Source organism: Oncorhynchus mykiss, chromosome 19 (genome assembly GCF_057628025.1).
Source record: "Oncorhynchus mykiss isolate SJ-2025 chromosome 19, ASM5762802v1, whole genome shotgun sequence".
Classification (NCBI taxonomy): domain Eukaryota; kingdom Metazoa; phylum Chordata; class Actinopteri; order Salmoniformes; family Salmonidae; genus Oncorhynchus; species Oncorhynchus mykiss.
This window is the reverse complement of record NC_143040.1, coordinates 13858967-13871853: the sequence shown is the minus strand read 5'-3', so window position 1 is coordinate 13871853 and position 12887 is coordinate 13858967. Positions and strand designations below refer to the sequence as shown.

At 40.1% G+C, this 12887-nt stretch overlaps 1 protein-coding gene across 1 annotated transcript; it reads left to right on the top strand.

Moving 5' to 3' along the window:
- Positions 1-3307: 3307 nt before the first annotated feature.
- On the top strand, positions 3308-7355 carry LOC110534776 (ecto-ADP-ribosyltransferase 5). Its single transcript, XM_090210157.1, has 4 exons — positions 3308-3444; positions 4855-4907; positions 4999-5081; positions 5667-7355. The coding sequence occupies exons 2-4, from the start codon at positions 4880-4882 to the stop codon at positions 6447-6449; spliced, it is 894 nt and encodes a 297-aa protein (XP_090066283.1). The 5' UTR covers positions 3308-3444; positions 4855-4879; the 3' UTR covers positions 6450-7355.
- The last annotated feature ends 5532 nt before the right edge of the window (positions 7356-12887 follow it).

The window sequence follows — 12887 nt, the reverse complement described above, 5'->3', positions numbered from 1 at the left end:
CAGGAACAGAGTGGAGAATCAGGGCTGTAGCCTGACAACACAACATCAGGAACAGAGTGGAGAATCAGGGCTGTAGCCTGACAACACAACATCAGGAACAGAGTGGAGAATCATGGCTGTAGCCTGACAACACAACATCAGGAACAGAGTGGAGAATCAGGGCTGTAGCCTGACAACACAACATCAGGAACAGAGTGGAGAATCATGGCTGTAGCCTGACAACACAACATCAGGAACAGAGTGGAGAATCATGGCTGTAGCCTGACAACACAACATCAGGAACAGAGTGGAGAATCATGGCTGTATCCTGACAACACAACATCAGGAACAGAGTGGAGAATCATGGCTGTATCCTGACAACACAACATCAGGAACAGAGTGGAGAATCATGGCTGTAGCCTGACAACACAACATCAGGAACAGAGAGGAGAATCATGGCTGTAGCCTGACAACACAACATCAGGAACAGAGTGGAGAATCATGGCTGTATCCTGACAACACAACATCAGGAACAGAGTGGAGAATCATGGCTGGAGCCTGACAACACAACATCAGGAACAGAGAGGAGAATCATGGCTGTATCCTGACAACACAACGTCTTACAATACCTTTTTGCATAGTATCACATGGAAGTTAAACATGTCTTCTAACTAGGTGATATTCAGTATTGTTACATACTGTACTCTACACACTGTGATTGAATCAGGACTGATACTGTAGGTGATATACAGTATTGTTACATACTGTACTCTACACACTGTGATTGAATCAGGACTGATACTGTAGGTGATATACAGTATTGTTACATACTGTACTCTACACACTGTGATTTAATCAGGACTGATACTGTAGGTGATATACAGTATTGTTACATACTGTACTCTACACACTGTGGTTGAATCAGGACTGATACTGTAGGTGATATACAGTATTGTTACATACTGTACTCTACACACTGTGATTGAATCAGGACTGATACTGTAGGTGATATACAGTATTGTTACATACTGTACTCTACACACTGTGATTGAATCAGGACTGATACTGTAGGTGATATACAGTATTGTTACATAATGTACTCTACACACTGTGATTTAATCAGGACTGATACTGTAGGTGATATACAGTATTGTTACATAATGTACTCTACACACTGTGATTGAATCAGGACTGATACTGTAGGTGATATACAGTATTGTTACATACTGTACTGTACACACTGTGGTTGAATCAGGACTGATACTGTAGGTGATATACAGTATTGTTACATACTGTACTGTACACACTGTGATTGAATCAGGACTGATACTGTAGGTGATATACAGTATTGTTACATACTGTACTCTACACACTGTGGTTGAATCAGGACTGATACTGTAGGTGATATACAGTATTGTTACATACTGTACTGTACACACTGTGATTGAATCAGGACTGATACTGTAGGTGATATACAGTATTGTTACATACTGTACTCTACACACTGTGGTTGAATCAGGACTGATACTGTAGGTGATATACAGTATTGTTACATACTGTACTCTACACACTGTGGTTGAATCAGGACTGATACTGTAGGTGATATACAGTATTGTTACATACTGTACTCTACACACTGTGATTTCATCAGGACTGATACTGTAGCTGAAAATACGTCATTTTTTCATGATACCTTTTAACGGAATACTGTTATTAACATAACAATTTTAGCAACCTCTTTAATACAAAGTGATTTACAGTACAGTGAATGTATACATTTTGAGTTTAGGATATGTGACTCCAGCGGGAATCAAACCCACCTCCCTTACATTGCTAGGACCACGCTGTTATCAACTAATCCAAACCGGACCTCAATTCTCAACCCAGGAAGCACCGTCAATGTGTTTCACCTTTGCTAGATTACACGGCACCAGCAACACTGTTTGACTTGTATGACTACAACCTCAGTTACTGTAACTTTAGTGACCCAGGTCAGATGTACAACAATGGAACCATTTTATCCAAACACATCAGAATGTTTGCTGAACGTTGCTGGAATGCAGACATTCAACATTCTGTTCTCCAGAATTCTTGAGAGAACATTGACCCCCACTTCAGAATCTGTAGAAATATGTGATTGTGTGTCAATGTATCCTCCTTCTCAAGGCGTTTGCTGTTATGACACAATCACCCACAGGGACAACTGTTAACATCCACTCAATGTGCATACGTGTTTGGGTGTGTCCAGTGTGTTGGCATTCTGAACGACAGAATGTTATGTTATGGAGACAAAAGAAAGAGAGTGTGTGTGTGTGTGTGTGTGTGTGTGTGTGTGTCTGTATGTGTGTGTGTGTGTGTGTGCGTGTGTGTGTGTGTGCGTGTGTGTGTGTGTTAGAATGTGAGCTGTATTTATCTGTGCAAACAGACATCACTGTACATATACAGTGTAGTTGTTGGATTAGGTGCTGCCTCTGCAGTGGCTGGACGCCAGCTTTAACTACACAGTCAGCCGCTGTGATTCCAAACACACGTAGGTCACGTCCCAATCTGATTCATTCCTTTCCTTGTCCTCTTTCCTTGTCTCCGTCATCGTTCCTTTGTAACCACCACAGATCTGAAAGACCTTGCCATATGAAAGCAATATGATGGAGATGAAATAGAATGTAATGAGTCTCTGTGGGGAAAACATCTGGGTCTCACACTGACATAACAAGGGAAAGGAAACAACAATAGGAAGCTGTAAAAGAGTCATTGGGATTCTGCCTAAATCATCGTCTTGACATGAAGCACTGTGGGCACAAGAGATCAGAATCTCACCAGCTGAGAACATGATTGGCAGACGAAGCTTAGAGACAACTGACACTCCCTGCCAATGTAGTTACCCTGGTAACCTTTGACAATTCCCCCTCTGGCTACATACAAATACAATAATACTCTGAGCAAAATTATGTCTAGTATGACTATAACTCACTATCACACAGGTAGTAGTTGTGGAATTGTTAGGTTAGATTACTTGTTGGTTATTACTGCATTGTCGGAACTAGAAGCACAAGCATTTCGCTACACTCGCATTAACATGTTAGAACAATGTATGTAAGGGAAGTCGGCAAGTCAGATCCGTAACTTCGGGATAAGGATTGGCTCTAAGGGCTGGGTCGGTCGGGCTGGGGTGCGAAGCGGGGCTGGTGTACCATGTGTATGTCACAAATATCATTTGATTTGATTTGAATATGTTATAATGTAATGAAGAAAATGAAGTTAAAGATTTATCCAAATTGAAAGAGAAAGTAACTTTAAAGTTGTCTTTCAGTCGAGACCTCAACGTCACCGTGGGGTGGATCATCATTATCACAGCTATTTAATGAAACACATTACTGGGATGACTGAGAGAACTGATCCACCGTAAGAAGAATTTGATTGAAGAGCTCCTTGCATCACCAGTCACAGTACTAGTAAAAAGTACAGGTAATGATTCTCCATTTGACAGGATGTAGTACAGAGTACAGGTGATGATTCTCCATTTGACAGGATGTAGTACAGAGTACAGGTAATGATTATCCATTTGACAGGATGTAGTACAGGTGATGATTCTCCATTTGACAGGATGTAGTATAGAGTACAGGAAATGATTATCCATTTGACAGGATGTAGTACAGGTGATGATTCTCCATTTGACAGGATGTAGTACAGGTGATGATTCTCCATTTGACAGGATGTAGTACAGGTAATGATTCTCCATTTGACAGGACGTAGTATAGAGTACAGGTGATGATTCTCCATTTGACAGGATGTAGTACAGGTGATGATTCTCCATTTGACAGGATGTAGTACAGGTGATGATTCTCCATTTGGCAGGATGTAGTACAGAGTACAGGTGATGATTCTCCATTTGACAGGATGTAGTACAGAGTACAGTTGATGATTCTCCATTTGACAGGATGTAGTATAGAGTACAGGTAATGATTATCCATTTGACAGGATGAAGTTTCAGGTGATGATTCTCCATTTGACAGGATGTAGTACAGGTGATGATTCTCCATTTGACAGGATGTAGTACAGAGTACAGGTGATGATTCTCCATTTGACAGGATGTAGTACAGAGTACAGGTGATGATTCTCCATTTGACAGGATGTAGTACAGGTGATGATTCTCCATTTGACAGGATGTAGTACAGGTGATGATTCTCCATTTGGCAGGATGTAGTACAGAGTACAGGTGATGATTCTCCATTTGACAGGATGTAGTACAGATTACAGGTGATGATTCTCCATTTGACAGGATGTAGTACAGGTGATGATTCTCCATTTGACAGGATGTAGTACAGAGTACAGGTGATGATTCTCCATTTGACAGGATGTAGTATAGAGTACAGGTAATGATTATACATTTGACAGGATGTAGTACAGGTGATGATTCTCCATTTGACAGGATGTAGTACAGAGTACAGGTAATGATTCTCCATTTGACAGGACGTAGTATAGAGTACAGGTGATGATTCTCCATTTGACAGGATGTAGTACAGGCGATGATTCTCCATTTGACAGGATGTAGTACAGAGTACAGGTGATGATTCTCCATTTGACAGGATGTAGTACAGAGTACAGGTGATGATTCTCCATTTGACAGGATGTAGTACAGAGTACAGGTGATGATTCTCCATTTGACAGGATGTAGTACAGAGTACAGGTGATGATTCTCCATTTGACAGGATGTAGTACAGAGAACAGGTGATGATTCTCCATTTGACAGGATGTGATATTTTATTCCAGTCTTACGAACAGGGATCACTTATTGTTGTTGTGTCACTTGGGTTGTTGAATTAAGAGTTAATTTCATTATTTTTTATGTTTGATTATATTTTGAACATGCTGTAGATTTGAGGTCAACAACTTCTGCAACATGGGTGGTGGAAATCTCTTAATTGATGGTGAGATGTTTTAATAATGTTTCATGATGACAACAGTTGTGTATGTATCTGTAACTTATCATCCTTTCACTGGTTTTGTTCTCATCTTTAGATGTGACGAGCACTGAGAAGAAGACAAACAGAATCTTTGTCTTGATGTTGATTCTCTGTCTTCACTTTGGACTGGTGAAACAGGTACACTAAGAAAAATATAACCTCACACTTAATATTTCATTGACCTAGTTTAGTTTATTTACCCTGATTATAATACATTATTTCAAATCAGGAAATCAAGTTGAGTAAACCAAAAGCCAATAAAACATTAATTCATAGAACCTTACATTTAACACCAGCAGGGTTCATAAATAAAAAAAGTTGAACATGTACTCCGTTTACAGAGACATAAGAAGAGAAGATAGTGTCCCACTACTGTTGTTTCTAACCAGAAAAGAGAGTTCTTAAATGTTATGGGCAATGCCTGTGAATAGTCTTCATGTTGTTTTGACTACGCCCTGAGCTATGCAGAAAAAACTATTGTGGCTCATATCTTCGGCATCCTGCTTCAGGACTTGGGCGGTGGCTTTATGTTGTACTTTCATTGTGCACATTGACATAAAACAACAGACCAACACACTCGTTTTTAATACTCGTTTTCCTCACATTTAGCCTCACAAACAGGAAACTGCGTCCAATAAGGGATTGGTAAACAACTCATCACCCAAGTAGGAACCTGTTAGGTCTGTATCAGGAGAATGTCACTAAAGAATGTTACTGTTACAGAACAAGATTTTCCCACTGGACATGGCACCTGATTCCGTTGATGACATATACGATGGCTGCAGAGACGAAGCCTTTCAGAGGGTGGATGACTACTACCTCCCACATGAGAAAAACACCACCACTAACTTCAGAAGAGCCTGGGACATGGCAGAGAAACATGCATCCATTCCAACAGATGGTCTGCAGAAAGTGCATTCCGTCTCTATGTATTTGTACACAAATAACAAACCCCAACCTCCTTCTGAATCCATCTACATAGACTTCAACAAAGCAGTTAGACAAGGCAGGTATGGTTATGGAACATCATTCCAGTACCATTCCCTGCACTTCTATCTGACTGACGCCATGCAGATTCTCAAACAAAGTCAAACAACATGTTGGACCACCTACCGTAGAACCAATGTAACTTTTGATCAGGAAGTTGTCAACAAAGAAATGCGCTTTGGTTATTTTGTCTCAAGTTCTTTACATAAGACTTTATACGATTTTGGAGACACATCCTGCTTTGAGATCAACACATGTTTTGGTGTTAACTTGACATATTACTCTGCCTATGCAAACGAGGGGGAAGTTTTGATTCCTCCCTATGAGGTATTCAAAGTGACCAACATCCAGACAAAGTCAGCAGTCAGTAACCTGTGGTGTAAAGTCGTCTACACTCTAAAGAGCACTGGGAAATGGAAGAGTGACCTGAATTGTAAAGCAATAGATACAGGCTACTGCTACATGAAGCTACTAACTGTGTTCATTGTCACAATAGTGTTCATATATTTACAACACTAAAATAGTGATTTTGTCAGACAGTATAGGCAGCAGCTCTATAGAGATGAGATGATGACATGGAATGACATACTGAAGTCATAAAATAAAACCAATGTAACAGAAATATTTAATTAAAGTCATGTGAATAAATGTTGGTTAAAACGTATTAAGTGATAACAAGTAATGGTCAGTCACTACCATCATGGGACTTTTACTAAGAGTTTTATATGTGTTACATCATTTAACCTACATAACGCATAGTGTATTGTTTAAAAAATAATACAACTATTTTTTATTGTCAAACTGAAACCAAACCAACCTCAAAAAGCACTAATCGCTCAGCACTACCTCCTATCGTGGAACCAAAGTGTATTTTGATCAGTACAAAATATCAGTTTCGGTACCTTCACTTTGAGCACTATAGGCAAGAAAATAGTTAGAGATTCATTTGGAGCGACGTCCTGCTTTGAGATCACCACATGTTTTGGAGCTGACATATCACATTACTCTGTATTTACAGGAGAGAGAGAAGTCATAATTCCTCCCTATGAGGTATTCACAGTGACCAACATCCAGAAGAAGTCACCAGAGAATAACCTGTGGTGTGAAGTTGTCTACACACTAGTGGCCACTGTAGTTTGGAAGAATTGAACAGCTCATACAGGCAACATAATGCTCTTTAATTATGTTCTGTATAGTACTGATCATCCCATCACCAATGTACAACGGGAAGTCATCTGAAACAAAGATTTCTTTCTCAGCTCTCAGGTGTAATGATCCTGTTAAATGGTTAATCCCGCATTACTTCCTCAGATTAATAATTTTAAAAAATTGTGAAATTAAAAATGTAATGTGATTTGTAATTTGATTATATTTTCAGCATGTGCCCTCCAGCTTTTGATAAATAAATAAAAACATTGAGCATGATTAAATCCCATGTCCTATGTATCCACTACCTGTACATCAATTATAAAGATATGAATTTCATCTCACTTCAAGAAAATGTGTCTGTTCTTAGGTCATAATTAGAATGAACTACAAATATATTTAGATTTAAGGAAAGATTCAATGATATAGACAAAGGTAACCTGAAGCTTCATTGACTGTGCAGTTGGGCATCAGATTGCTATAGCATATTGATGTGGTTAGCTGATTTATGTTCCATATCTATCCAGGAGTTGTGAGATCTGGCAGGCGACTTCAATGTAGTCAGCCTGGAACGTAGCCTACCTCATTAGCGGGGTTGGATGAGGGATGGGAAGGGACTCAGTTACCAAGAAGCTTTCAGCAGCAATAATGTTGACTAGCAGAGACAACAGAGGTCATTGGGTGGCAGTGAACTGTCATAACATCTACTGTCTATTCACAGGTTAACTGTCATAACTACCTACTGACTAAACGGGTTCTTTTGACAACTGTTTGCACTGAACTCAGCCTGATGATGACTGTGTCACACCTTCAAGACAGCCTCAGCCTTGATAGCAGGGGGTTTCTGAAGGTGGAAGACCACAAAAGTTACCTTGTTAGTGGGAAAGATATAAACAGAAGTCAGAAGTCACTCTGATGATTGACTGATGACTGGTATCGTTCCACATTTGATCAAATTAATAATATTTCATGAAATATTAAAATGGACAATAAAGATATTCTATTATATTCTATAGTGTGTACTTGTGTGTTTGTGCGCGCCTGGGGCTTTAGTGTTTGTGGTTTGAAGGGCACACTACTGTATGTGCACAAATAACTAACCCAAACCCATCTACCTACACTATATTTGAACAAAGATAACTAATCCAAACCCAGCTCCCTAGACTGTGTTCGAACACAGATACCTAACCGAACCCCATCTATCTAGACTGTATTAGAACACACAACTAAACCCATCTACCTTGACTGTATTTGAACACAAATAACTAACCCAAACCCATCTACCTTTACTATATTTTAACACAGATAACTAACCTAAATCCATCTACCTAGACTGTATTTGAAGGCAGATAACTAACCCAAACCCATCTACCTAGACTGTATTAGAACACATAACAAAACCCATCTACCTAGACTGTATTAGAACACACCACTAAACCCATCTACCTAGACTGTATTAGAACACACAACTAAACCCATCTACCTAGACTGTATTAGAACACATAACTAAACCCATCTACCTAGACTGTATTAGAACACACAACTAAACCCATTTACCTAGACTGTATTAGAACACACAACTAAACCCATCTACCTAGACTGTATTAGAACACATAACTAAACCCATCTACCTAGACTGTATTAGAACACACAACTAAACCCATCTACCTAGACTGTATTAGAACACATAACTAAACCCATCTACCTAGACTGTATTAGAACACACAACTAAACCCATCTACCTAGACTGTATTAGAACACACAACTAAACCCATCTACCTAGACTGTATTAGAACACATAACTAAACCCATCTACCTAGACTGTATTAGAACACACAACTAAACCCATCTACCTAGACTGTATTAGAACACATAACTAAACTCATCTACCTAGACTGTATTAGAACACATAACTAAACTCATCTACCTAGACTGTATTAGAACACATAACTAAACCCATCTACCTAGACTGTATTAGAACACACAACTAAACCCATCTACCTAGACTGTATTAGAACACACAACTAAACCCATCTACCTAGACTGTATTAGAACACATAACTAAACTCATCTACCTATGACATGTTTTCCTTGTTTTAGTGTTGGTCAGGACGTGAGCTGGGTGGGCATTCTATGTTGTGTGTCTGGTTTGTCTATTTCTATGTTTGGCCTGATATGGTTCTCAATCAGAGGCAGGTGTTAGTCATTGTCTCTGATTGGGAACCATATTTAGGTAGCCTGTTTGGTGTTGGGTTTGGTGGGTGATTGTTCCTGTCTTTGTGTTTGTGGCACCAGATAGGACTGTTTTGTTTTTTTCCCCACGTTTCTTGTTTTGTAGATTGTTGTATTTTCATCAGTATTTTCATTTTCATCAGATGTACAAAACTAACCACGCTGCATTTTGGTCCGCCTCTCTTTCACCAGAAGAAAACCGTTACAACATAGACTGTATTAGAACACAGTTAACTGTCGTGTCTTTACTATCATTAATTTGAAGACACAGTTTTATCAAAGATTCCCTGTAATTAGTATAACGCGAACAAAGTAATTAATCGCGTAACTGTAATTAACTAGGAAATAGGGGACACCAAGGAAAGTATTCAGATTACAAAGTTATAATTTCCCAATATAACCTTTCAGATATTTTCATATCTGATCAATAGTCTTCTGATTAATGATTTATTTATTTTATCTCACGTTAGTCTCATTCCAAACATCGTAAATTGTTGGTTATCTGCACGAATCCAGTCTTGACTATGAGTCATCCATACATCAATAGTCTTAAATCATTTATTTATTACTAAGAAATTCACAGAAATGCATAAACAAATAGTAAATATGGTTACATGAAATGATAGAATGTGCCCGGTTGTCGTTCTTCGCGTTCAATGATGCCGAATTCCTAGCTGCAGACTAGTAATTAGTATCAGACTTATTCTTATTCTGTCGGTATCGATAGTCTAAGAGTTTTAACCACGTGGTATGGTTAAAAGATTCAGCAATGGTCTACAACATTTGTCCTCTTCCTAATGGAGAAAAACATGGTCTACTGATAATTTCTCAAAGTGGGGTTTTATCCAGAATGGCAGAAAAGGGCTGTCCCAGGATGTCTGACCCTAACTGGCCTAGGGGGAGTCCTCTGATTTAGTTCAAATCAAAAGGGAATTGTATTTTTCTTCATTAAACAGTCCACAATCATATTACACCCTTATTCAACCAGTATCATCCTCACTCATTCATCTTATACAACAATTAGATGTAAACCTCTTATCTGAGACTATTATATAAACAGCATTATGGTAATGTGGCCACACCGTCTCTCTTGAGCTTCCCAAGCACACCAGTTCGTAGCTGGATTCTTCGCTGATCTTTTACACTTTCTCTGGAAGATGAAATTTGTTCGTACCTCACGTTCTGTGAGGTGGAAGGATTTCCTTTGTCTCCAAACCACTCTCTATAACTGTGTGTCCATGAGGCAGGGTCTTCCTTAGGAATGTATGACCTCACTCTGCCCACAGCAGTCTGGTTGTAGAAGCAGAGAGCGGGGGATGGTGCTCGATGTACTCAAAGAGGGCAACATCATGACATAACTAACTCAAACACATCTACCTAGACTGTATTGGAATAAAGATAACTACCCAAAACTCATCTACCTAAAGTGTAGTAGAACACAAAACTAAACCCATATACCTAGTCAAACGCTCCCTAAACCACTTATGCGAGCAGGCCTTTCTAATTGACCTGGCCCGGGTATCCTGGAAGGATATTGACCTCATGCTGTCAGTAGAGGATGACTGGTTGTTCTTTATAAGTAATTTCCTCACCATCTAAAATACGCATGCCCCTTTCAAAAAATGTAGAACTAAGAACAGATATAGCCCTTGCTTCACTCCAGACCTGACTGCCCTCGACTAGCACAAAAACATCCTGTGGCGTACTGCACTAGCATCGAATAGTCCCCGCGATACGCAACTTTTCAGGGAAGTCAGGAACCAATACACACAGTCAGTTAGAAAAGCAAAGGCTAACTAGCTTTTTCAAACAGAAATTTGTGTCCTGTAGCTCTAACACCAAAAAGTTTAGTGACACTGTAAAGTCCATGGAGAATAAGATCACCCCCTGCCCACTGCACTGAGGCTAGGAAACACTGTCACCATCGATAAATCCACAATAATCGAGAATTTCAATAAGCATTTCTCTACGGCTGGCCATGCTTTTCTCCTGGCTACCCCAACCCCGGCCAACAGCTCCGCACCCCCCGCAGCTACTTGCCCAAGCCTCCTTCGCCCAAATCCAGACAGCTGATGTTCTGAAAGTGCTGCAAAGCTGCAAAGAGCTGCAAAACCTGGACCTGTACAAATCAGCCGGGCTAGACAATCTGGACCCTCTATTTTTGTTGCAATCTCTCTTTGGTATCATCCAAGATTCCTAAAGATTGGAAAGCTGCCCCTGTCATCCCCTTTTTCAAAGGGGGTGACACTCTAGACCAAAACTGTTACAAATCTATATCCATCCTGCCCTTCTAAAGTCTTCGAAAGCCAAGTTAACAAACAGATCACTGACCATTTCGTATCCCACCGTACCTTCTCCGCTGTGCAATCCGGTTTCCGAGCTGGTCATGGGTGCACCTCAAGGTACTAAACGATATCATAACCGCCATCGATAAAAGACAGCACTGTGCAGCCGTCTTCATCGACCTGGCCAAGGCTTTCAGATAGAGTTCAGTGTGTCAGAGCCTGTTGTCCGGACCTCTGGCAGTCTCAATGCGGGTACGACAGGGTTCAATTCTCGGGCGGACTCTTTTCTCTGTATAAATCAATGATGTTGCTCTTGCTGCGGGTGTTTCATTCATCCACCTCTACTCAGACGACACCATTCTGTATACATCTGGCCCTTCTTTGGACACTGTGTTAACAAACCTCCAAACGAGCTTCAAACATACCCTCGTAAAACTGACTATCCTATCGATCCTCGACTTCGGCGATGTCATTTACTAAACAGCCTCCAACAGTCTACTCAGCAAACTGGATGCAGTCTATCACAGTGCCATCCGTTTTGTCACCAAAGCACCATATACCACCCACCACTGCGACCTGTATGCTCTAGTCGGCTGGCCCTCGCTACATATTCGTCGCCAGACCCTCCAGATCATCAGTCTTTGCTAGTTAAAGCTCCGTCTTATCTCAGCTCACTGGTCACCATAGCAACACTCACCCATAGCATGCAGGTATATCTCACTGGTTATCCCCAAAGCCAACACCTCCCTTGGCCACCTTCCTTACAATTCTCTGCTGCCAATGATTGGAGTGAATTGCAAAAATCGCTGAAGTTGGAGACTTATATCTATCTCCCTCACTAACTTTAAGCATCAGCTATCTGAGCAGGTTACCAATCACTGCAACTGTATGCAGCCCAACTGTAAATAGCCTATTCAACTACCTACAATTTGTTAGGTACGCTATCCTTACTAATCAAATAGCATATCATTACAGCAGTTGCTTGTATGTACTGGTATGTTAGCTGGCTACCGAACATTAGTTGGCTACTAATACGTCAAACTTGACAGTATATTAACTATATGCTATCTAACTAACTACCCAAAGTTTATTGACTTTATTATTCATGTCATGCTAAGCTTAGCTACGTGGTATAGTCCTTGTGTGTTCTCAATGGACATTGTTGATGAAGTTGTAAGATGTCTAGCTAGTCATTTGTTAGCTATGCTAACAAGTTAGCAAGAAGTTGCCTAGAAACAGCATCAACTTCTAATAGACAAGCGAAGCGTTAGTACACTCAACTGAAAAGATACCG